Below are 26,191 nucleotides of genomic sequence, written 5' to 3'. Positions count from 1 at the left end.
GGGTGGCGAGTTCGGGCGATGTCACTGAGGTGAAAGGTGAGCCCGCCCTTGCGGGCGCTCACGTGCTCGGAGGCCGGTTCCCGGGCGCCGTGGGCTGCGCCCCGCCTCTGCCAGAGCGGCGTGTTCTCCTGTCGAGCCCCGCCCGGTCACTGCGGCACCACTTCCAGCAGGCCTCCCGGCCTGGCCATCGAGGCCGAGACCCTGACCCGCCCAGGTGAGGTGAAGGGGCGGGTCACGTCGGTGCATAAAGTGCTGGAGACTCGGGCGGCAGCCCAAGAAAGCAAAAGGTCGTCGAGGTTCAGGGCCTCGCCAACAGGAACGCCGGGTTAAGAATAATGAGGAGGAGAAGAGAGGGCAACTGAGAGGGGCAGAGGAAGATGCTCTCAAATGGAAGGGGAGGGACGGGGACGGGGATCTGGAGGACAGAGGGAAAGTGAGCTGGAAATTGGAGTGGGGATGGGGTCTGGTTGGAGGCTGCCCATGTTGTTGTTTCTCCTTTTAATGGGTGACCTCTTCCTGGCCAAACGCGAGGGCATGGGCAGATATGCCAGAGGGGCGTGTGGAATTGAAGTGGCTGGCCCCTGACTAGCTCCTGTTACTGCTGTGGATAGAGGGGATTCTGAAATGGATGTCAACGCTGGCTGGCACTGACAGGAGTGGCGGAGAACACTGGGGTGGGTCAGGGGTTTTGGGTGGGCACTGTTCCGCTCCTGCGTAAAGATTCAACTGGAGTTGAGTCTGCAGATGCTGGTGTCCATTGCAAAGCACAAACATTAATGGTGCATCTGTGTATTCTACTTGTATGAATGGCAATAAGGTCATATTTAAACATCATCACTTCACAGACTTACCTGACACATCGTGGGCTAGCAGTGCTGGGCGCCAAAGTACAGTGAGTGGATCAGATGAAGCCCCTGTGCCTAAAGGCGTGGGGCACTCATGGCGCATAGTTTTAACCTGCTGGTCCACAGGACCAGCAGCTGTTTACTAACGAGCTCGTTAACAGGCAGGGAATAAAAGGTCTGTGTATGTCTGCAATAAACCAGTTTTGAGTTGACAACCTTTGTGTGTGTTTGCCTTTATTTAGTAGCAGCTATTTCTGTATTACTCTTGTTAGCTCCCTCTTCCTTCCCATCTTCATTTCTATAAGCCCTGCCCTACAAAACACAGTACAAAGACATTTTCATTCTGGAATCTGCCCAAGGCTTGGGATTCTCTTAAGCCCATGATCTCAGCTTTCTGAGCACCTTCTCTCTTGAAATAGTAACTGCATTCACTTCCTGATTACCCTTCCTGGTAATGTCTTCCACAGTGAAGGATGATGCAAAAAAAACCTCATTTAATTCTTCTGCCATTTCCTGGTCTCCCATTATTATTTCTCCAGCTTATTTTCTAGTGGTCTATTCTGTAGTGCCCCATGTTCTCTAAGTGAAGGTGACCTGGTTCTTGAATACCTCCATTCTGCTCACAGTATCTTCCAGTTACTCCTGTCTGGAAAGAGATTCAGGAATATCAGAGAGCTCGAGCCACCAGGCTGAGAAATAGCTTCTTCCCATGGGCGGTGAGACTTCTGATGAACTGTTTGTACAAAACCTCTGTGACTCAACTATTTATGTCAATATCTGTTTACAATTTCTGTGCATATGTATTGTTTTTCTGTGTGTTTTGTCTGTGTTGCACCAAGGACCAGATAATGCTGTTTTGTCAGGTTGTACTTGTACAATCAGATGATAAACTTGAACTTGGAGGGATTTTGTATCATAGTTAGCCTCAAACCTGAGAGGCTTGGAAAATATTTGTCTGCCAAGGACAGATGTAGACAGCTTGCTTTTATTTGATTCTAGAGTGTTGCTGTTGTACTTGTGTAATAGGTTTTTCTGTCCAAGTTACTGGGAGCCATTTGGCATCACAGACTGCTTTTGAGCTATAAATAGGGACAGAATTTGGGGCAAATATCTGTGTTTAGTGTCTCCACCACATTGAACATAATCCAGTGAAACAACAATCATCTGCAAAATACTGTTTGTATCCTTGGATATTTGGAAAGGATGAGGTGAAAGTACAAGGATTACACCTCCTGCAGTTGCATGGGAAAATGCCATAAATGGCGAGTGATTGAAAATGGAAAATTTGTAATTGATGTGTTTTTCTAGTTTATTCTCTGAGAGGGAGCGAGACATCCGGAAGGGGGAAAGATCAGAGCAGAGCCACCTGAAAATGAGAACTTGATAGAAAAGTAATGGAGATCTCAAATTCTGTACAAGTACAGAAAGCAACATTAATGTACTGGTCAAACAAACGAGGAATGGATCTATGTAGCAGAGAGCAAAGACTGAGATGTATCCCAACTAGATTCTTGTATTTTTCAACCATTCACGTGCCATCATTTTGATGCAAAGAAAATAAATGGAGGTGTGTTTTGTATTACAGCTGTGACTTTTTTTTGCTAGGGTTTGGGTTATGTATATTATGATAAACTATTTTGATAACTTGAAGTTTATTAGGCGGTGGTTACAAGTAGAACGATCAATCGGCTTTTAAAATTAATTTGTCAAAAGACTATATTCTCTTATTTGGCAACTCCTTGGCAGTGACAATGACTTGTGGCCGCGCTAGTCCAGTGGGGTCTGAGGTGGCTAATGAGCTGTTTTCAGAGCGCCATAGATGGACGCATGACAAGGGTGGAAAGTTTTGAAAATCATTTTACTTCCTCCACTGTTTATGCTGGACGTGTGTACTTCTAGAACATGGAAAAATACAGCAGGGGAATGGGCTCTTTTGCCCACATGTGGGCACCAAACAGGATGCCCAATTTTTGCTAAAACTTTGCTACTTGCACCATCTCCTCAATTTAAATAATCTGGTATATATCCCACAAGCCCTGGGGTTATTCGCTTTCTTCTTCTTTGGCTTGGCATCGCGGACGAAGATTTATGGAGGGGCAATGTCCACGTCAGCTGCAGGCTTGTTTGTGGCTGACAAGTCCGATGCGGGACAGGCAGATCAAAAGGCCCAGTAACTGCTGTTTCTTTGTCTCAACAGGCCTCAACACATTGTTCACCTCCTGCCTTCCCCCCCCCCCCCATCCACCCACACTATTGTTCAGACACTTGCTGACATTCTTCCATACCTTGATGAAAGGCTTAAGCCTGAAACATCGGTTATGTATTTTTACCTTTGCTATATAAAGGACACTGTTTAACCTGATGAGTTTCTCCTGCATTGTTTTTACTTCAATAATGGTGCCTGCAGACTTTAATTGTTCCCAACACTTTAGCATTTTCCATAACACTACACACTTCATCAATATCTCTCTGAGATAGCATTGTTACATTCTCCAGAGTAATGAAGAGGACAGGCTTGCTTGGTGAAAGAGGGACGTCCAATTCTTAATTGATTTAAAAAAAAATTGTGGCCCTTAATTTTAGTGTTGCTGTATTTGTCCTCTCTGAAGAGGAAGATGAATAATTCTGTGTGAGAATATGAGTGGATTCAAAATGAGTGGGTCATTCTAGATGGAATTATGCAGTTAGAATACTGTTGCACATTCCTGGAGCTCAACTGGTTGTCCCCAAGATTCTCAGTCAATGGAACTGCAGTTCAGGTCCAACAGTATATTAAAGAAAAATGCTGTCAGAATTCTTTCGTGCACCGCCCCTCTGCCAAAAATAACATTGTATTCTCTGATTGGTGAAGTTGGGATGAAAGTCTGTTTAACTTGGGAGGCTTGTGCAAGAAGTGCTCGTTTTAATTTGCGCTATTTCTATCCTCTCCAGGGAACAGTGACTGAAGTTCAGTTTGGACTAACGAGGATCCAACAGGAAGTCATTCAGGAATGCACAATGCCACCCAAGACTGAAAAACAAGGAGGGATTTCTCCTCACAAGAATGAAAGAAACAGGAGCAAGAGGGGTCCTTCTGTGACATTTAGATTGGTTTGACACAGGAGGTTGCAGAAGTACTGTGCGGTAGTGTTTTATGTTCTGTGTTCTATTTCTCCACGAATTCTGCTAAGTTCCCAGCACTTCCCCTCCTCACTATTTTGCTTGGGCTCCTGCCTATATTTTGTTCAAACCTTGATGAAGGGCTCAAGCCTGAAACATTGATTATGCATCTTTAAATAGAGGGTACACTGTTTGACCTGCTGAGTACTCCAGCATTGTGTTTTTACTTCAATCATGGGGTCTGAAAGCTTTTGTGTTTTGCTTCTTTATTAACAAGTCTGATATTAATGTTCAGTAAGTCCAATACAGGCACTTTGTCAAGTAAACCTGCTGCATTAAATTATGCTGCTAAGTGTATGAATCTCTTATGCTCCAGGTACTATTAGTGTTCCTGAAACAAGATAGCCAGAGTGCTGGATTCTGTGGGGCATGTGATTGGGCAGGGTATAAGTACAATGTGGCTGAGACCCCAGAGGCTGCACTCAAATGTCATTTATCATAGACAACAGATATCCACACATTTTGATGCAGAAGTTCTATGTCGGTGAGTAATCTGTCATGTTTTTTTTTCCTGATTGCAACTGTTGGTGCCATTTGTTTTTGATACTTGCTTTACTATGAGCTTTAAGCTTTTCCAATGTCATGTGATATTCCCTGTCTTCCCATCTCCCAATTTGAAATGACAAATAATTTCAGTTTCTTGGGAAGGGGCAGTGTTGGATCTGCTATTAGGAAATGAGATAGGTCAGGTGATGGAGGTGTGTGCGGGGGAACACTTTAAATCCAGTGATCACCATACTATTGGTTTCAAAATTATTTTGGAGAAAAATAGGTCTAGACCCAGGGTTGAGATCTTTGATTGGGGAAAGGCTAATTTTGAGGAGATGAGAATGCATTTGGAAGGTGTAGACTGGGATAAATTGTTTTGTGGGAAGGATGTAGAAGGAAAATGGAGGGCATTCAAAGGTGAAATTTTAAGAGTACAGAAATGATATGTTCTTGTTGGGATGAAAGAAAAGATTAAAAGTTTTAGAAAGCCTTGGTTTTGAAGGGATATTGGAAATACAGTTCAGAACAAGAGAGAGGTGTACAAAAAGTATGGACAGCATGAAGTAAATGAGGTGTTAGAGGAATGTGAAAAGAATCTTAAGAAGGAAATTAGATAGGCTAGGAGGAGATACGCGGTTGCTTTGTCAAGTAAGGTGAAAATAAATCCAAAGTGTTTTTACAGATATACTAGAAGCAAAAGGATAATGAGGGATAAAATTGGTCTCCTTGAGGATGAGAGTGGATGGCTATGCTTGCAGTTTTTTTTCTTCAGTATTTACTAAGGAAAAGTATATTGATCTGTGTAAAATACGGGAAATAAGTAGGGAAGTTATGGAAATGAAGATGATTAAAGTAGAGGAAGAACTAGCATTTTTAAGGAAAATAAAGGTAGATAAGACTTCAGGTCCTGCCAAGATATTCCCTAGGACCTTGAGGGAGGTTAGTGTAGAAATAGTAGGAGCTTTGATGGAGATATTTAAAATGTCTTTAGTAACGGTAATGGTGCCAGAGGATTGGAGGGTAGCTCATGTAGTTCCATTGTTTAAAAAAAGGCACTAGGAGTAAATCTAGTAATTATAGGCCTGTAAGTTTGACGTTAGTGATGGGTAAGTTAATGGAAAGTATTCTTAGAGATGGTTATATATAAATATTTGGATAGGCAGGGTTTGATTAGGAACAGTCAACGTGGATTTGTGAGGGGAAGATTATGTTTGACAAACCTTATTGAATTTTTTGAGGAGTTTACTAGGAAAGTTGATGGGGATATTGTATATATGGATTTTAGTGAGGCCTTTGATAAGGTTCCTCAGGGAAGGTTGGTTAGGAAGGTTCAATCATTAGGTATTAACATTGAAGTAGTAAAATGGACTCAACAATGGTTGAATGGGAGATGGCAGAGAGTAATGGTAGATTGGATTGGAAGCCTGTGACTAGTGGTGGAAGCACGTGACTAGTGGTGTGCCTCAGGGTTCAGTATTGGATCCGTTACTATTTGTCATATACATTAATGATCTGGATGATACTAAGATAGGTGGAGCTGTGGAGAGTGAAGAAGGGTTTCAAAGCTTGCAGAGGGATTTAGGCCAGTTCGAAGGGTGGGCTGAAAGATGGCAGATGGAGTTTAATACAGATAAGTGTAAGGTGTTACATTTCGGTAGGGGTAATCAAAATAGGACCTACGTGGTAAATGGTAGGGCATTGAAGAATGCAGCAGTAGAGGAATCTAGGAATAATGGTACATAATTCCCTGAAGGTGAAGTCACATGTGGATAGGGTGGTGAAGAAAGCTTATGGTATGTTGCCCTTTATAAATCAGAGTATAAGAACTGGGATTGTGTACAGTTTTGGTCACCAAAATATAGGAAAAATATCAACAAATTGGAGAGAGTGCAGAGAAGATTTACTAGAATGTTGCCACAGTTACAGAGTAAGTTATAGGGAAAGGCTAAATAAGTTGGGTCTTTATTCTTTGGCGTGAAGGAGGTTGAGAGGGGGTTTGATTGACGAATTTAAAATTATTGGGGGTAAAGACAGAGTTGACGTGAAGAGGCTTTTTCCCTTTAAGAAAGGCGAGATGTAAACGAGAGGACATGAGTTGAGAGTTAGGGGGCAAAAGTTTAGAAGAAACAAGAGGGGGAGGGGAACCTCAGAGAGTGGTGGGTGTGTGGAACAAGCTTCCAGACGAAGTGGTGGAGGCAGGCTCGATATTAGCATTTAAGGAGAAGCTGGATATGGACGGGAAAGGAATGAAGGTCAGTGGGGTTAGGAGGGAGAAAGTGTTCGGCATGGTCTGGAAGGGCCAAGTTGGCCTGTTTCTGTGCTGTAACTGTTATATGGTCATATATGGGAAAACTAACACTTAGGATAGTGTGTTACCACTAGTTGCGTGTTGCCTTCCTGGTGCCAGGGTTCAAGATGTCTGAATACAGGAAGTTTTAAGAGGGGAGGGAGTGCAGCCAGAGGTCATGGCCCACATTTGTACCCACGAAACAGCAAGGAAAGAAACTATCTATGATCCTGCAGAATGAGCTCTGGGAGCTAGATAGCCAGTTAAAAAGCAGGAATTCCAAGACCGTAATCTTGGGATTGCTATCTCTGTCATATGCTAGTGAAGTAATTCATATCCACACTCCTGTTCGGCTCTGAATCATGGGTCCTCTACCGGCATCACCTACGGCTCCTAGAACGCTTCCACCAGCGTTGTCTCCGCTCCATCCTCAACATTCATTGGAGGGACTTCATCCCTAACATCGAAGTACTCGAGATGGCAGAGGCCGACGGCATCGAATCCACACTGCTGAAGATCCAACTGCGCTGTGTAGGTCACATCTCCAGAATGGAGGACGATTGCCTTCCCAAGATCGTGTTATATGGCGAGCTCTCCACTGGCCACCGTGACAGAGGTGCACCAAAGAAGAGGTACAAGGACTGCCTAAAGAAATCTCTTGGTGCCTGCCACATTGACCACCACCAGTGGGCTGATATCGCCTCAAACCGTGCATCTTGGCGCCTCACAGTTCGGCGGGCAGCAACCTCCTTTGAAGAAGACGGCAGAGCCTACCTCACTGACAAAAGACAAAGGAGGAAAAACCCAACCCCAATCAACCAATTTTCCCTTGCAACCGTGTCTCCCTGTCCCACATCGGACTTGTCAGCCACAAACGAGCCTGCAGCTGACGTGGATATTACCCCTCCATAAATCTTCGTCCGCGAAGCCAAGCCAAAGAATTCACAGAAAAATAGTGCAGTTTAATGCAGGGCTAAGGAGCTGGTGCAGGAGGGAGGGATTCAGATATTTGGGTCATTGGGGCCTATTCTGAGGAAGATGGGATCTGCACAAGAGGGACAGGTTACATGTGAACTGGAGACCAATATCCTTGGTGGGGAGGGGGGGAAAGAGAGGGTTAATTAGTGTTACTGGAGATGGTTTAATGTAGAGTGAGGGGTATTTACCTGAGCAACAAGGCAGCAAGTGGAGGAACAATAGAACATCACAGCACTGTACAGGTCTTTTGGCCCATGATATTGTGCTACTCAATAAACTAAACCTTCCCTACCATATACCCATAACCCTCTATTTGTTGAGGGGATGGAGGGTGCTAGAGCAAGTAAGTCTGAAAGGAAGGGCATGAAGGGATAGGTGAATGCACACAATGAGCAAATGGTTTTTAATTTAATTTTTAAAAATTTAGCCATACAACATGTTAACAGGCCCTTTTGACCCATGAGCCTGTAAAGCTCAATTATACCCATAACCCCCGGTATATTTTGAAGGGTAGGAGGAAACCAGAGCGCCAGGAGGAAATCCACACAGACACAGGGAGAATGCTGCGTAAAGACAGCATGGGATTCGAACCCAGGTCATTGGTGCTTTTGCTGCGTTAGGTTGACCACTATGCTAACCATGTTGCCCCGGGTGATTATTTTAATGCAAGGAGTATTGACAAATGAAACTTGAGCTTTATTGGAATTATGGTGTTGTGGCTGTTAAAGAGATGTGAATGCAAGTGAGATGGGATTGGCAGCTCAATGTTCCTGGGTTTCATTGTTTGAGACAGAATAGAGAAAAATGTTAAAAAAAATCAGGGAGAGGGTCATACCTGTCCTTGGAGAACCCAACACTGGACTCAACTACAGAGTCAGTGTGAGTAAACATTAGAAATAAGAAAAGCTTTACTGCATTAGCTACTTGGAGGCTAAGGAACAGAAGGCTAAGGAACAGAAATATAGACAGATGATGGAAAATTGCAAAAGCAACAGGGTTGTCCTAGTGGGAGATTTCAGTTTTCCCAGTATTGGCTGGGACATTGTTCCTGCTTAAATGTGGCAGAATTTAAATGTCTCCGGGAGAGTTTCATGAAGCAGCATATAGATTGCCAAACCAGGAAGGGGGCCACACTTCACCTTGTATTGGCAAATGAGCCCAGCCAGGTGATTAGAATTTCAGTGGGGAAACATTTTTCTTTAACCTTCCAAGAATGATGTGGACAAGAATAAGATTGGCCTTTGGGGGAAGGGAAATTATGACAGGATTAGACTGGAGCTAGGGGAAGTTGATGGGAGTTCCAATAATTGGGCAAGCCACAACTGATATGTGGGAGCTATTTAAGGACCACCCAAGGCTCAGGACCTGGTTATTCCAGTGTAAAGGAAGGATAAAGATGGTGAGGTAAGAGAACCTTTGATACAAGAGGGGCTATGAACTTCGTCAAGAAGAGGAAGGAGGTATATGAAAGGTTTAGGAACCTACAATCAAACAGCTCTGGAGGAATATAAAAATTGCAGGAAAGCTCAAGCAGGCCATTGTGAAAGCTAAAAGGAGCAATGAAATGTCCTAGGTGATCAAGATTAAAGAAAATTTCAAGGCGTTTTATACGGATAAAAAGCAAGAGAATAACTAGGGAGAGTGTTAGACTACTCAAGGACAAAGGAGGGAACTTATGCTTGGAGTAAGAGGAAGTGGATGAATATGTGGCATCAGTGTTTATCAAGGAGAATAATAGGGAGCTAAGGTGGAGATGCTACACTTGATCTTGGCCAAACGGCCAAGAAGCGATAATGTGGAGATTGCTCATGTGTTGGGGCATTTTGAGATCAAGAAAAAGGTGGCGTTGGGTCTTTTGAGGAGCATTAAGGTGGAAAAATCCCCGGTATACATTCTCATTTATTGAAACAGACAAATGAAGAGATTGCTGGGGCTTTGACAAACATTTTTGCATTCACACTAGTGACAGTAGAGGTCCCACAGGAATAGAGAGTGGTTTAATGTATCTTTGTTCAAGGAGGGTGAAAAAGGATAGTTTTTACAAAAAGAGATAACTATATTCGAGGGAATTAAAGGCCTATAAGCATCACATCAGCAATAGAGAAATTATTGGAAGGATGCTTGGGGATAGGGCTTTTGTATATTGGAAAAATCATGGTCAGATTAGGGACAATCAGTATCTGTGAGTGGCAAGTCGTACGTTACCAATTTGATCTTTTTTGAGGAGCAGAGAAAGATGATTGAGGGTAGAGCCGTGGATGTTGTATAGCTGAAGTTTTCAAAGGCTTTTGACAAGGGTCCATGGTGAGTTGATGGTTTTGGTGTGAAATTGCCTGGCTCAAAGAAGACAAGTTGTTAGTGGAGGGCCACTTTTCAGGCCGGAGATCTGTGACCTGCTGGGATCACTATTGAGACCCCCTATTGTTTTGAGAGGTCCATTGTAAGGATAATGTACAGAGACAATAGATCATTACAGCACAGTACAGGCCTTTTGGCCCACAATGTTGTGCCGACCTATAATTGTACCGTACCTCACACCCATAAACCCCTTATTTTTCTTACATCCATGTGCCTATCGAAGAGTGTTTTGAATGTTCCCATTATTCCAGTCTCCACCACTACCCCGCCCCCCCCCGACAATGCATTCCTGACACCGCACCAAGCTCTGTATAAAAGAAAAACCTACCTCTGTCATTTCCCCCAAACTTTCCTCCACTCACCTTAAACTGATGTCCTCTATTTACTATTGTCCTGCCCTGGAAAAAGGTGCCAACTGTCCACTCTATCTAACTCCTCACAATATTGGTATTGTGTTTTTAAAAAAAAAAGTCACCTCTCATCCTTCAGCTCTTCACAAAGTGAAGCACCCGAGCTCTGTCAACCTTGCAGTGAACTATTATTAAATGATACAATAATGGTGAGCTGTGTCATTGGATTTTGGCAGAACTAGTTTCCAAAACGCGTATTTGTACCATTGAAAATTTCTATTGCATCAATTTTTTTTCCACTCTGAAACTGAACCTTGAGTTTCTATCATGAGAAGTTTAAAGCTTGAATATTCTCATTTAAATTTGCAGTTTATGGTTACTATTTTTAAAAAATATAGCGCAGCAGATATTTCTGCATCTGATGGCATAATTTAATAGTTAATTTCCACATCCCAACTCCTATACTGATGATGAATACATCAACTTTGTCAACTATGCTGCCAACTTCCACCCTGACCTCAAAGTCACTTGGTCCATCTCCAGTAACTGTCTCCCCTTTTTTGATCTCTTTGTTTCTATTTCAGGAGACAAATTATCTACCGACATTTTCTAGAAGCACACCAACTCCCAGAGTTACCTTGACTGCACCTCTTCCCGCATCTCATGCAAGGATTCGATTTCTTTCAGTTCCTCCATCTCTGCTGCATCTGTTCCCTAGATGAGGCTTTCTATTCCAGGACATCTGAGATGTCCTCCTTCAGTACCATGGAGCTATAGAACATTACAGCACAGAACATTAAAATGTAAGAGCACTTCTAGTCTGTGCCGAAATATTATTCTCCTTAGTCCCACTGACCTGCACCCAGTCCATATTGCCCAAACTCCCATCCATGTACCTGTCCAAATTTTATTAAATGTTAAAATTGTGCTTGCATTCACTACTTCAGCTGGCAGCTTGTTCCATGCTCCCACTACTTTGTGTGAAGAAGTTCCCCTTAAAATGTTTCCCCTTTCACCCTTGACCTCTTTTGTATCTCACCTAACCTCATTTACTTCCATTTACTCTCTACCCCTCATAATTTTGTATTTTCCCTAATTCTTCTAGTCTCCAGGGAATAAAGTCCTAACCTGTTTAACCTTCTCTATTAACAGTTTCTCAAGTCCCTACAAAATCCTAGTAAATCTTTTCTGCTCTTTCAATCTTGTAGTTAGGTGACCAAAACTGCACAAAATATTCCAAATGTGGCCTCACCAATATCTTGTACAACTTTACCATAAACATCCCAACTCCTATACTCAATACTTTCATTTATGAAGGCCAAATCAGCAAAAGCTCTCTTTGTCCCCAACTACCTTGTTGCCGCTTTCTGGGAATTATGTATCTGTATTCTCAGATCCCTCTGTTCTACAGCACTCTTCAGTGCATCACCATTGTGTGTGCCATACCTTGGTTTGTCCTTCTACAATGCAAAACCTCACACCTGTTTGCATTAAATTTCATATGTCAATTGGCAACCCAATTTTCCAGCTGGTCCAGATTCCTCTGCAAGCTTTGAAAACCTTTTTCACTGTCTACTACACCTCCAGTATTTGTGTTTGCAGATTTACAATGCTATCATCCAGACCATTGATATAGATGACAATGAGGGACTTGGCACTCATACCTCTGGCACACCCCTGCCACAGGCCTTCAGTCAGAGAGGCAATTATCCACACCCATTCTTTGGGTTTTCCTGTAAAGCTAATGTAAAATATAATTTACTACCTTGCCATGAATACCAAAGGTCTGTACCTTCCTGACTAACATCCCATATAGAACCTTGTCGAATGTCTTGCTAAATTCCATGCAGACAACATCCACTGCCTTTCCTTCATCAACTTTCCTGGTACCCTCCTTAAAAAATTCTACAAGATTAGTTAAGCATGACCTACCATGCACAAAGCGATGTGACTATCCCTTATCAATCCCTAGCTATCCAAAAATTTGTACATCCAATCTCTTAGATCACCTTACTATAACTTACCTACTACTGATGTCAGGCTCATAGGCCCATAATTTGCTGGGTTATTTTTGGAACCTTTTTAAAATGATGCAACGACATGAACTACCCTCCAATCCCCTGGCATTCCACCTGTAGCTAAGAATATTTTAAATATATCTGCCAGGGCCTGTGCAATTTCTACACTAGCCTCCTTCAAGATCTGAGGGCATACCTTGTCAGGCCCTGGGGATTTATCCACATTTAATTTATTTTAAGAGAGCAGACTAATCCTCCTCTTTAAACTGTATAGGTTCTATGACCTCACAGATTGTTTGCTTCACTTCCATTTACTCTATGCCAGTTTCCTGAGTAAATACAGATGCAAAAAAAACATTTAAAGATCTCCCCCAACTCTTTTGGCTCCATACATAGCCGACCACTCCGATCTTCAAGAGGACCAATTTTGACCCTCGCTATCGATTTGGTCTTAATGTAACTATAGAAGCCCATAGGATTTTCCTTTACTTTGTTTGCCAAAGTAATCTTGTGTCTTCTGTTAGACATTCTAATTTCCTTAAGTTCTTACTTGCATTTTTTATACTCAAGTACTTCATTTGCTCCTTGTTGCCTATACTTGCTATCCACCTCTTCTTCTTCACCAGATCCCCAATTTCCCTCAAAAACCAAAGTTGCTTGTACCTGTTAACTTTGCCTTTAATCCTGTCAGGAATATAAACATTCTGCACTCTTCATCTTTGAAGACCTTCCACTTATCTAGCACATCCCTGCCGGAAAACAATCTATCCCAATCCACACTTTCTCCTCTCTCCTGCCATTAACTCAGCCCCCATCCAGATCCCCTCTATTTTCCACACATCTGCCCTAACTGCAACACCCCTCACCACCACAGTCTCAACAAGGATAGGGTTCATCTTGTCCTTAACTACCACCCTGGTACCTACTCCTGCGACCACAAAAAGCATTTGAACCTCCTTTCCTCATTATTTGGGGCTCCCAGGTGAAGCAACTCTCCACTTGTGAACTGATGGAGGACATTTAAAGCATCCATCGCCATGATGTGGCCTCCTCTACATTGAGGAGACTGAACGCAGATTGCGAGGTCTATTTGTTGATCAACTTTGCTGCAACAGTAAGGATCACAGAGGGGTCAACTACTTCAATTCCACACCCCATTAGCCCACTGATATATTTATCCATGGCCATTACTCCTATGTTGAAGCCACCGTAAAATGGAGGAACACCTTCGATTCCATCTTGGCAGTCTCCAACCAGTTGTCATCAACTTCTCCAAATTTACGTTAAACCCCTTCCTAGTCTCTTTCCCTCATCTTTCTGTGTCTCCCACAAACTCCCCACCAACTTCCTTTTTCCAATCAAAGAGCAATCTTAGTCCTCTGTCTTCTCCTTAAGCCCCCTTGACTGAGTGACCTGAAAGGTTTACAAAGTTATGAAAGGCATTGATAGGGAAGACTAGCCATTCTCAACGGATGCCACAGCACATTTAAGTGGGCCACAGACTGAAATCATAAAATATCTTAATAGTTATTTTTATATAGTCCATACAAAAGAAACCAACTGAACTAAACTGCTTCACAGGGAAGGGGGGGCCCATAAACTTTGAGCAGAATCCAAAGGGGGCCATAGCCAAAACAAAGGTAGACAGAATATTTTCACAGGATAAAAATGACACATGCAAGCAGATATATTTAAATTTAAATGTGTAAATTGTAACTTTATTTTAAAAAAAAATTAGACATGCAACACAGTAGCAGGCCCTTTTGGCCCACGAGCCCGTGCCACCCAATTATATCCGATTAACCTATAACCCAGTATGCTTAGGAGAGTGGGAGGAAACCGGAGCCTGTGGAGAAAACCTTCGCAGACATGGGGAGAATGTACAAACTGCTGACAGACAGTGCTGGATTCAAGCCCCGGTCGCTGGCGCTGTAATAGCATTGTGCTAACTGCTAAGCTGACCGTGCTGCCCAGGGTGGGGTGGGGGGGAGGGATGGCGTATAAAAGAAAATGTGCACAACACATTTTTAAGACAGAGTGATGGATCAAACTGTCAGTAGTGAGGGAAGCAGATTGTCGTAGCCTTTTAAGTGGCTTCTGGATTAACACATGAATATGAAGGGAATGCAGGGCTATGGATCATATTCAGCACAGACCAATGAACTGAATGACCTCGTCCTCCACTAGTCATCTTCATGCCTGCTTCACACCAATGATGAGTTTGGCTATCGAGTTCAACGATGGTGCGAGAATGTAGTAAAAGTAAAAACACAATGCTGGAGAAACTCAGCAGGTCAAACAATGTACTTTACATAGCAAAACTATTAAGATACATAACCAACATTTCAGGCTTGAGCCCTTCATCAAGGTATGAACAAAAGGTTCAGGCACCTGCCTACATTTTGTTCACACCTTGGGTAAAGGGCTCAAGCCTGAAACATTGGTTATCTATCTTTGCTATATAAAGTACACTGTTTGACCTGCTGTTTCTCCATCTTTTGTGTTTTTACTTCAAGGTGTCTGCAGACTTGCGTGTTTTACTCATATGAGAATGTACTGTGCCTACAAGGACTCCAGTAAACGGTTCCAGCCATCACTGGATTTTGTGCAGGAGGTTGATCTCCCAATACCTGCTGCTAAGGTACAGCAACCAACAAGATGGGCAGTAGATCCAGCCAGCCACTGTCGGTTTCAGCTCCACATGATTCACCATCCACGCCATCTCATCCCCTCAGCAGTTTTTTATTCTTTCCCTGACTCATCCAATGCATGTGAATGGACAGTTTCCGTCCACACTGGGGTCTATGACCTCTGCTCCATCACCGGGGGGCTGTGAACCCTGCCGCTTCCCCCACGGGGGGGGGGGGGGGGATGTAACCCACACCCTCTGCCCCATTGGGGGTTGTAGCCCCACCCCTCCCACACCCAGAGGCTGTGACCATCACCCTCTCCCCCACCAGGTTGTGGCCCCACTCCTCCCCACACCAGGCCACTGTGACATCAACTCACAGAGCAGAAGGGCTTGATGCTGTTGTGCACTGGTCTGAACTCCACTGACCTCTTCCTCTCTGCCTGCAGCTTTTGACAACCTTCCCATCCTAATGCAACACTTAGAGACAAACTTCAAGCACTGGAAGAACTTGAATGAGCAGAACAAGTCTCCTCCCCGTCCTCCCCCCGAGGTATGACCAAGCCATGAGCGATCGCACCTTTCTGCCTGTGATTTGTTCAGAATGGGACCTCCCATGGACACAGAGAGCAGAGGTGCAAATCCTGATTGTACCAAGCAAGAACAAAAAAAATCAAATCAACTCTGCAGAAATCAAAGCTCAGCCCATATTTGTGGCTACCTCCATGTTCGCCACACTCTTGGCATTAAGGTTGCCTGCAAAAAAGACTATACCATCAAGAGATGCAAAATGTCGTCAAAAAGAGTTTGGTTTGTAGGGAACTGTATCTTGCTTTAATTTTGAGATCTATAGAAATATACACTCCCTGATGTGGGGTTAAATATTTTAAGGAAAACATTTCAAATGTGATCATTCACTATTTTGATTTGGATAACCCGGTTATTTTTGTTAAATGTTTAATATTTTCTATGGATTTGCATAAATACTGAAGCAAAGTATCAAATAATAACATAAATTGGCATGACTCTGATGAACTGGCTTCTTATTTTCTCCAAGTAATTGCAGAATATCCAAGCAGCAGTCGTTCCGTAGTGCAGTGCAGGTGGACGTATTTAGCTGTCAATCAATGGGGTTTTGTTTCTGGGCCTTGAGTCTTGAATTCAAACCTATCCAAGCATTGACAAAAAGTCTCTCTGACTCCTAAACTTTCATAAATCAACCACAGTTCTGCCGGCCTCTCTACCTTTCACAGAGAGGAATGCCTCCCAATTCTGTGATTAATGAAGAGTTGTTACTCCAATTGTGATCAGTGCTGCAGGGATTGGTGTGGCTTGTTGTCCATGTTGGCAACCTGTATGACAGCATAGTTAAACACAGAAATGCTGGAGGAACTCAGCCGGTCCCATATCGCCCCTAGGAGGTAAAGATTTATTACCAATGTTTCAGTTTGGAGCCCTATTTTATTTGGGCTTAGGCCAGAAGTGCCGGTAATAGATCAGGTGGACAGATTGCATATGTAGACTTGGCTTGGAGTGACCTTGTGAGATCACATGATGGGGTTGAGGTTTTTAATTATAGTTTGTGCCTTGGCAGGAGAAACAGTTAAACGTTAGCTCAAAGATATTGGCAACATTCCCTTTCAAAAAGATCCACATGAACACTTGCCTCAGTGTAAAAATCCAGACTCAGTTCCTAATTTATTTTAAAACGAGGTTGTCATCTTTCAAACATCAACATCCCTGCACTCTCCTCAGTGTCCAGCTTGCATTTCACACACAAGGTTGTTGCCAAGATTCCTAGCTGGCGATGAAATAATGTGGCACATTCTCCCAATAACCACTGGAGACTCCTGCAAATGACACATCATTTATATTATGGAATTTTCTTTTTCACCAAATGTAATCATGCTGTTACTAGGAGGCTTTGCAGTAGCTTCAGTCAGGAGTTCTGAGTGTCGTAGCTCCTCTACAGACTCTCATGAGCTCCCCTCCCAACCCATTTGATGCAGGACAACTATACACAGGGGTTCCTGTTTCATGATTGATATCCTGTTCTCTCTGGTGATGGCTCCGAAGAGTGAAGATGTGTAGCAAAATCAATGAAAGTATTTGGTATGGGGAAGGCACGGGGTGGGAGAGGGCTTTGGTGAGAAGGCATGGGATGGAAGCGTATGGAGGACATGAGGGTAGAGATGCAGTTCCTTGTTCTCCTGAGGTGGTTGGGTGTACTTCTGAATCCTCAGCCTCTGGAATAGAGGATTCCTCCTTGCAAAAATTAAGATTTCAACAGGATTCAGAAGAATTAGAAAAGTGGACCAAGGTATGGCAGATGGATATTAACACTGTTAAGTGTGAGGTGTTGCCCTTTGAGAGGTGAAACCGGGACAGGACTTTCATTGTAAATGGTAGGGCCTTGGGGTGTATCATAGATCAAAGAGACTTGGGGTACAGAATCATACTTCTGTGAAAGTGGTGAAGGAGTTTAGGACACTTGCTTTCAGTCAGGGAATTTTAATACAGGAGCAAAAGTGCCAAGTTTTAACTGTTTAAGATGGCAAGACTGCACTTGGAGCATTTTACAGTTTTTGTCATCCAACTATAGAAAAGATATCAAGCTGGAAAGGGGCATAGTTTTTTTTAAAAAAAGGGACCCTGAGGGACGCTTTTTACATATACCCACCACACGGAATGATGGGTTTATGAAACAAGCTGCCGGAGGAAAAGGTGAAGGCAGATACAATTGTAATGTGTAGTTAGGTTCATGGAGAGGAAAGGTTTAGTGGATACGAACCAAGCACAGGCAAGTGGGATGAGCTTTGACAGTCTTTGGTCACCATGAGCAAGTTGAACTGAGGGGTGCGTTTCCATGTTGCATACGACTTAGAGTTGAAAGAGACTTTCCTTGTAACGAAAACACAATCATCCATTTAACCTGAAGCTAACACAGAATCATTTCACAGTAAATGTGTAAACTCAGGGAATGGAATATTATGACAGACTTTTAAAATGCCATAACTTTCCAAAGCAAAGCAGGGATTGACCAGATTGGCAAAGTGATGTGAGAAGGTGTAGAGGTGTTGACAAATGTTGACATTGAAAAAGGAAAGGGTTCCTCTGTTGTAGTCCAGGAGAATTCCAATTCTTGTTGGTGTCACAGTTATTCTCAGGTCTGGAGTTCGCCCTTTGTGAAGGAATTCAAATTTACTCCTACACGGTTCAAACACCAAAAGATATCAATGAGACGGTGACCTGCTGACTCCCACTTCCACCCTGCAACCCTCCACTGCTCGCACCCCACCACTCCTCCCCCACTTGTAATCCTACCACCACTGCTCTGTCCCCCACCGCTCACTCCAGACTCCATCCCTCACCCCTCAACCCACCCACACCACTTCCACCACCCCCACCTCCACCATTTCCATCCTAGCACCCCCACCTTGCAACCCCATCACTCACCCTCCTCCACCACTTGCACCCAACTCCATTGCTTGCAACCTCCATCCCCATCGCTCTCAATCCCCCAACCCTCACCCCACAAACCCCCCAACACATAACTCTTGTGCCTCACCCTAACTCTCCAGCCTGCAACTCCCCCACCTCACCACTCTCACTTCCCCACCACTTTTGCATCCCCCCTCCCCCACTGCTCGCTCTCCCATTCACAAACCCACACCAAGATTCTACAGTTTATAGGAATGCAAGAAAGTTTCTAAATGCAGTGGAGCAACTGAGCTGGGGAGTTTCTAGCTGGGAGGAGAAGCAAACGCTTGTAAGAGTGGAAGAAATTTTAAGGGGACGTTTTGTAATTTATTGATGCGTAGCGCCCAATAAAAAGATTGGGATGATGGAGCAGCCTTTCAGAGAGGGGAGAGCTTAGTCATAGAGCTGTGATGAAATACTGAGGCTTTGGCTCAAGGGGCTTCAGTGAAGATGTTTTGCACAGGTTTAGGAAAAGACCTGCAAGGTCTTTTATCCTTAATCTTCTGAGTGTAGTTGGACAGCAGTCAAAGTAGTGGTGTGCTGCTCGTGTAGAATGCGGGATGTCACGGAAACCTCCGGGTCCCTGATTGTCCACACCCGTGGGAAATGCACCCATGTGTAACTGCTGACCACAACAAGGAGCTGGAGTTGAGTGAACTTAAGGATCTTCTGAGATACTGGGAGCAACTGATAGTTGAGTGACTACCAGGAATTTTGAAGAATAGGCAGACAGGGCAAGGTTCCTCTGTGGTCATTCCACTCATGAACCAGTTTAACAGTTTGGATACTGTTAGGGAGAGGGTAGCAGCAGCAGGCAGGTGGGTAATGCTACAACTAGTTCTTAGTCTCAGCAGAGACTCCACTGCCTGAGTGAGGCCCACCGTAAACTAGAGGAACAACACCTCATTCCACCTGGGCAGGTCTACAGCCCAACGGCATGAACATTGAATTTCCCAATTTCAGGTACCGTCCCCTCACTTCCCAGCTACTTTCACTCTTTGTCCTTTCCTCTGCCCTTTTGTGCCCAGCCCCACTCATTCTCATCCCCCTCCCTCTCTGTCCTCTTCCTCCCACATTTCCCCTGGATCCTTTCAGCACCCTCTCATTTTTGGGTCCATCTGTCCTTCTGTAACCACCACAACCACTCTCATTACTATTGTCATCTCATCAGATTTCAGCATCAACAATCTTTGTCTTTCCACATCATGAAACACCTTTAGCACCTACTAATCAACCATCTCTGTTGGTCATCCTTCACCCCTCCCTGGTTCACCATCCCTACTGTTGCCTGTTCAAGTCCTCCCACCCTCTTCCATGAGAGCAGCTACCACCCCTCTGCACCCCAGGATTGATGAAGGGGTTGTGCCTGAAACATCAACAATTCTATATCTCCCACTGATTTGGCTTCACTGCTGAGTTCCTCCAGTAGATTGTTTATTGTTTATGATATCCATAGATGTCATTCAGGGGCTGTAAATGGTGAGGGGTGGGCTTATTGCGGGACCGGTTAAAACAAGATTTTTCCAAATGTCCTCTCTTGTTTCACCCCACCAACCCCCTTAGCTGCTCTTTCCAAGTCTATGTTCTAATATTTAATCATTTAAATTCCACTTCTTTGGAATCAGTCGCTCAAGATTGATGGCAACTTGTTTCTGCTCTAGTTCTGAACCAGCTGGGGAGGGCAACGTGTGAACTGCAGGGGCAAGAGGTGAGTCATTTCGGAAGCAGTGAGTTCCTTCTACCATATACTGAGCTCTGTGTGCAACCACTGAATGGTCCAGAGTTTCTCTGCCATGCTGAAGGCTGAGTAATTATGGGCCAGAGGTCACAGAGTGTAACAGAGTGAAGAACAGGTTGGTGCTGTTGGTGGCCTTAGCTCTGACCTGACTGCCTACCTGGATGGGGTGAGGATGTGTCTCATGCACCAAGAAGTGATGTTGAAGCCCAACTGAGAGTCCCGTGGGGTGTCTCGTAAGGCGACTCCCACACTATACTCCACGTCTTCAGTCACCTCCACCTCCCAGTAATGTCTTCCTTGAACTGGCACCAACTGTGCCATGACAGCAGCAGTACTAGGAGCAAGAGCAGAGAGGCATGGTTAGGGAGCTCACTATTTGTCCACAGCTGGGTGACTCACTAACAGAACCTAGAAATGCAATGGGGTCTGGTCTTGAACAGTGAAGAGAGGGTCAAATGAACAGTAATCTGACAAACTCTATGAAAACCAGGTGTGCCATCCTGACCCCTCCAGTCTTTGTCTACGCCTACCATTGACAGTGCATGCAGACTTTGATTGGGAGCTGTTTCCCCGTCTGCCCCGCAGGAGTGGGTCTCCCATCTTCTCTTTAGTGCAGTGTTCCCTCAAAACTGGCCGTACCCTGCAAGCAGTTCCTCTGAATTATCCTAACATAACATGCCAGAGATCCAAGATCAAACCAGGATTGTATGGAGTTTGCATCTTCTCCCATCTGCCATTTTGCAGCCAATTTTTTTTCCCCAACTAGTCCAGATCCTGCTGCAAGCTTTGAAAGTCTTCCTCGCTGTCCTCTACATCCCAATCTTAGTGTCATCTGTAAACCAGCTATTCCAATTTTGAGAGGTAAGCCACTTTCTTAACATGCTCTGACTCACCTTGTGAACCTCTCATGTGTTGTGAGAACTTCTGTGAGCAGACTTTCCTCGTTATAAACTATAGTCAGTCCATCCTGCACGATTGAGAGTGAGAGGTGCGCAGTCTGTTCCATCAGGTAAAGATGGGTACCTACCACAGAAACATTACAAGTTCCTGAACACATCTGGGTCAGTGAGAAAAACTTTTGCTTCCTGAACACACTTTGGGTGTAGTTTCTGAATTTTGGGCTACTGATCATGAAAATCACCTGAAAACTTTCCTATCACACAATGTTTTTTTAAGATGCAACCTATTTTTGTGATTTCCTGTCATTTTAAGTCATATTTGTCCACAAAGCAAGCTGTTTTGGTCAATCCAAGCATGCCTGGGCATGTACTCAGTGCAAGAACTGTGCAAATGCTGTTTTTGGCCTGGGTGTTCTTGGAAAGCATATAAAGAAGTCATTGAGAATTTTCTTGGGACCTACAGAGCACAAAACTACAACCAGCTGTTGAGAACACTCTTCAAGCATACAGATTCATAAAGTACAATGTCATTGAAAATTAATTTTCTGTATTTGCACTTGGATGACTTCCCTATCAGTGATGAACATGGTGAAAGGTTTCACTAGGACATTGCAACCATGGAAAAAGAGGGAATCAGGGCAACTGGAATCCATCAATGGTGCCTGAATACTATTGGACACTAGCCTCTTTCACACTTGTATGTGTTCCCAGGAATTAACAGCCAATCAGCCTAAAAAGGGTCAAGTGTGGAATGAAAAGTGTCTCAATGCCACTGTGAGATGACGTCATCCCACAGCGGGGATAGATGACCTCGACCCCTAGTGCAATCCCCGGCATCTGCAGATACTGGCATTGCCATCGGCCAAGGGTAGAACAGGTAATTGCATTCTGGGACAGAAATGTCCCAAGTTTTTGAGTGAGTGCAGGAATGAGAAGGAAGAAAAGATTAAAATGAAGGTATAAACTTTGCTGTGGGAAAGTTGCAGTGGGAGAGAGAGGAAATAAATAGCAATAGCAGACAATTTTTAAACAGCATGGGAAAGTTGGTAGTGCTATAGCAAACATTTTATAAAGACCGTGGGGAGAAAGCGATGGCGGACCAGAATTCCCAGAATGCCTTGCGATAGAGAAACCCCCTCCATGAGTGCTCCGTGCATGCAGCCACATGGGATTCTGGGAGGGCAGGACCCCCATTGCTTTTTTTCCATGATATTTATACCAACTTTACCACACTATATAAATTGTACACGATGGCGCTACCAACTTTCTCATGCTATTTAATTTGTCTGCTATTGCCATTTATTGCTAGCACTTTCCCATGGTCCCTTCTAAAGGTTTATATAGGTCAGCACAACCGCTCATTATGTGCTGTACATAAAGCTTAATTGTGTTATAATAAGGCATGATTAATTTTATTCTACTATAACTCTATGCGTCATGACATCACCGGTAGAAGGTAGAACAGTCCTAACCCTGAGGGTGGCTCCTTGCAAGTGTCCCAGTGGTCAAGTGTGAACAACAAAAACGCCATTCCTATCCTGGGACACTGAACAGTCGATTTAGTGGGATGCAAGTGTAAAAAGGGGCCACTGACATGAGAGGCATCAGATGCTGAGTACAAAAAAAAAGCAGCAGCAAAACATTTTTAGGACAGTTGAACTAACACAATGCGTCAGTATCAATATGCGATTAAACATGGTAAATTCAATAAAAGTTAATTTAATGTTTCTCCAACTTCATTCATGATACACCAAATCTGAAATTATCTTTGTGTTCAGCTTGAAGTTGTCTATCTCTTTACAGGATGCAAACCTTTAGGAAAAAAAATTGTTGTCCAGTATAATTAAGGAGAATGGCAACAGTTGTTTGTCAACATTGAATAAACTACCCCCAGTTGGTTGTTCTGATTTAATCCTGAGACAGACTCCAGAGATAATGATATGGCTTTTGAAGTGCTCACCTGTGGTTTGAATGTATATGGGTGCACTTGTCTCACTGCTGCCTCCGCTATTCACTGCTCTGAGATAGAAGATATAATTTTCATTGGGCTCCAGTTCAATTAATGCTTTACATGAAGTTATCCCAGTCACAGATCTAGAAATCAAAGCCATTCAAACAGAAAAATTCTAAGATAAATGTGAAGATAAAAGTGCCTGCAGTTTAAACAAGGCTCTGCAAATTACACAAGAATTGAAAGCAAGAGTAGATGTTCATTTCTGTCCCTGCACCACCAGTAATTCCTGTACAAACCTCGTATCACTCCATTCTCTTCATGCCCAATGGACTCTTGGATGGAAAATTCTTGATGAAGAAACTTCCTAATTGGGTCCTGAATGAACAACCAATTATACTGAGAGCACGACCCCGGATACTAGACACGAGATACGTCAACCCCATCTTCACCATTTGTCAAGCATATTAAAAAATAATTGCAATTTTGTTGGTTTCACTCATATACAATAGTAACATTCAAACAGGTATTTAGTCAGGCATATTAACAGGCAGGGGCTGGAGGTAGAAGGACCATATGTAGCCAGATGTACATTTTAAATTAGCATCATGGTTAGCAAAGACATAGTGGGATGAAGGCCCTGTCCTTGTTCTACGTTCACAATTCACTGATACCTGGTTTAACCCATTTCTCTTCCTTGGGTCTGACGAAGTGTCCTTCACCTAACCATGAATCAATGAACTGTTTCTCTTTCCACAGCTTCTGCCTGATCTGCTTTGGTTTTACCAGCATTTTTCACTTTCTGGTTTTCTAAAAAATTCTACGTGCATGATTAACTGGACAGACAAGTCTCACCCTTTCAGTAAACAATGAAGCACACATGCCCAGTAGCTATGTGCTGAAAACTGTCCTCATTAAGCCATTTCAACTCATCTTGTCACTCCCTCACCCCAACAATTGAAAATCTACATGCATCACAGACCTTTGGACTTGAGATGGATAAAAGCAATCTGCTGGAGAAACTCGGTGGGAGAAAAAAGTATGGTCAAAACTAAGTGTACCGAGGGGAGATGACCAGTGTAACGAGGATAGGGTGGGACAGGAGCAGATGGAGTGGGGAGACAGAGGCAGTTGATTGGCAGGTGCCAGCAAGAGCCATGAGAGAAAAATGGGGTCAGGTGGAGGGAAATGTGTCATATGGGGTGAAGGTGGGACAGCTGATGGAGGGTGATAAGTGGAAGTGAAGGCTATCTGTGCTGGAATCGGATGTAGAGAAGTTGACTGAGTGGCGTGGTTAGCGTGTCGGTGACCCAGATTCAAATCTGCCACCACAATTTGCAGAGCCTTGTTTAAGGAGTTTGTATGTCTTGCATGAGTTTTCACTAGGTGGTCATGGGTCCTCTACTGGCATCACCAGTTTCCTACCACCCTTCAAAATATGTATGGAGTTGGCAGGGATCTGCCAATGTTCAAGTGGACGGGTGGGCCAGTAGGTTTGTAAGTTTGGAGGAGGGCCAGTAGGTTTGTAAGTTTGGAGGAGGATTGTGCAGAAGGATGTCGTAGGTTCCAACAGGATGTAGAGAGGTGGCAGATGGAGCTCAAATCTGGATAAGTGTAAAGTGGTTGGATTTGAAGATGGAGGACATAGTTGATGGCAGGAATCTTTCATGGTGTGGGGGAACAGAGAGATCATGGGTTCCAGGTCTGTTGATCCTTCAAGGTTGCTGTGCAAGTTGATAGGGATTTATCAACCATCAATTTACCTTACACAATTTCATGACTGAGAACAATTTTTGTCAATTCCTCCTTTCTGCTCAACCCTCAGACCCCTAGCATTTCTGGAATGCACATCTTCCTTCAGAGAACTAGAAAATTGCAAGAGAGAGAGGCAAAAGGGTAATTATAGGCCAGTTAGCCTGATTTCAGTGGTAGGCAAGATTTCTAACTCCTGGGATTGGGTGATCCCAGATTCATCGATTTGGAGTCAAAAGAGACTGCAGATGCTGGAATCTGGGACAAAACTGCTGGAGGAACTCAGCAGGTTGAGCAGCATTCATGGAGGATGATATCCTTCCTAAGGAGAGCGGACAGGGTCCAATGATGGGCCATTTTGCTGCTCCCTACCCAATGGGTGTGAGAGGTACAGAGATCTGCCAGGAATCAAAACCTGAGGCATCAGAGCTCTGATACTGATCCAGGTCTCTTGGGTAACCAGTCAGGGGGCCCCAATTAGATAACATGATGCTGACAATCTTCCCGCTTCACTCTTTTTAAATTTTTTAAAAAATTTTTCACACTATGAACTATACTGACCAAAATACACACAAACATTTCCCTCTTGAATATACACAGTGTCATTTTCTCTATCCCCCCCTCCCTCCTTCACCCCCCCTCCCCACCCACTCAACGTTCAACATATATGATACATTAAACAATGTCATCACACAATGAAAATAAACAAGAAAATTGCATCATCTACTTTTACATACTGGGTCAGTTCATTTCGTCTTCTTCTCCTTCTGTCATTTTAGGTGGTGGAGGTCCGCGGTAGGACCTCTGTTGTGTTCCATGTACGGTTCCCAAATTTGTTCAAATACTGTGATGTTATTTCTTAAATTATATGTTATTTTTTCCAATGGAATACATTTATTCATTTCTATGTACCATTGCTGTATTCTCAGGCTCTCTTCTGATTTCCAGGTTGACATAATACATTTTTTTTGCTACAGCTAAGGCTATCATAATAAATCTTTTTTGTGTTCCATCCAAATCGAGTCCAAGTTCTTTACTTCTTATATTACTTAGAAGGAAGATCTCTGGATTTTTTGGTATGTTGCTTTTTGTGATTTTATTTAATACCTGATTTAGATCTTCCCAAAACTTTTCCACTTTCTCACATGCCCAAATTGCATGTACTGTTGTTCCCGTTTCCTTCTTACAGCAAAAACATCTATCTGATACTGTTGGGTCCCATTTATTTAACTTTTGGGGCATGGTATAACCAATTATA

At 43.5% G+C, this 26,191-nt stretch overlaps 1 protein-coding gene and 1 long non-coding RNA gene across 9 annotated transcripts in view; one reads left to right on the top strand and one right to left on the bottom strand.

Annotated features, from left to right (window-relative positions):
• The first annotated feature begins 6 nt into the window (after positions 1–6).
• LOC138749916 (uncharacterized) lies at positions 7–16,154 on the top strand. 3 transcript variants are annotated; one of them, XR_011348944.1, is made up of 5 exons: positions 7–214; positions 3,777–3,968; positions 4,321–4,488; positions 11,051–11,269; positions 15,563–16,154. It is a non-coding gene; the product is annotated as an uncharacterized lncRNA (long non-coding RNA). The 3 variants fall into 3 exon arrangements; XR_011348946.1 differs by having other exon boundaries at positions 8–214; positions 11,154–11,269; XR_011348945.1 differs by lacking the exon at positions 11,051–11,269 and having other exon boundaries at positions 17–214; positions 15,563–16,152.
• Positions 14,171–26,191, bottom strand: part of LOC138749912 (fibronectin type III and SPRY domain-containing protein 2) — a 29,722-nt gene continuing 17,701 nt past the window's right edge. For 2 of the 6 annotated variants that reach the window (XM_069911951.1, XM_069911950.1), the window contains exons 10-13: positions 23,191–23,324; positions 21,225–21,354; positions 20,489–20,665; positions 17,922–18,320 (exon numbers count right to left, since the gene is read on the bottom strand). In XM_069911951.1, the coding sequence (XP_069768052.1) occupies positions 18,068–18,320; positions 20,489–20,665; positions 21,225–21,354; positions 23,191–23,324 (694 nt within the window). In that variant the 3' untranslated portion in view covers positions 17,922–18,067. Of the gene's footprint in view, positions 16,964–17,921; positions 18,321–20,488; positions 20,666–21,224; positions 21,355–22,985; positions 23,043–23,190; positions 23,325–26,191 lie in introns of those variants that run through there. The other 4 variants (XM_069911952.1, XM_069911954.1, XM_069911953.1 and 1 more) reach the window with 4 other exon arrangements.

The sequence above is a fragment of the Narcine bancroftii genome, chromosome 14 (genome assembly GCF_036971445.1).
Source record: "Narcine bancroftii isolate sNarBan1 chromosome 14, sNarBan1.hap1, whole genome shotgun sequence".
Taxonomy (NCBI): Eukaryota; Metazoa; Chordata; class Chondrichthyes; order Torpediniformes; family Narcinidae; genus Narcine; species Narcine bancroftii.
The sequence above is the reverse complement of the archived record's forward strand: the minus strand, read 5'-3'. Positions and strand labels throughout refer to the sequence as shown.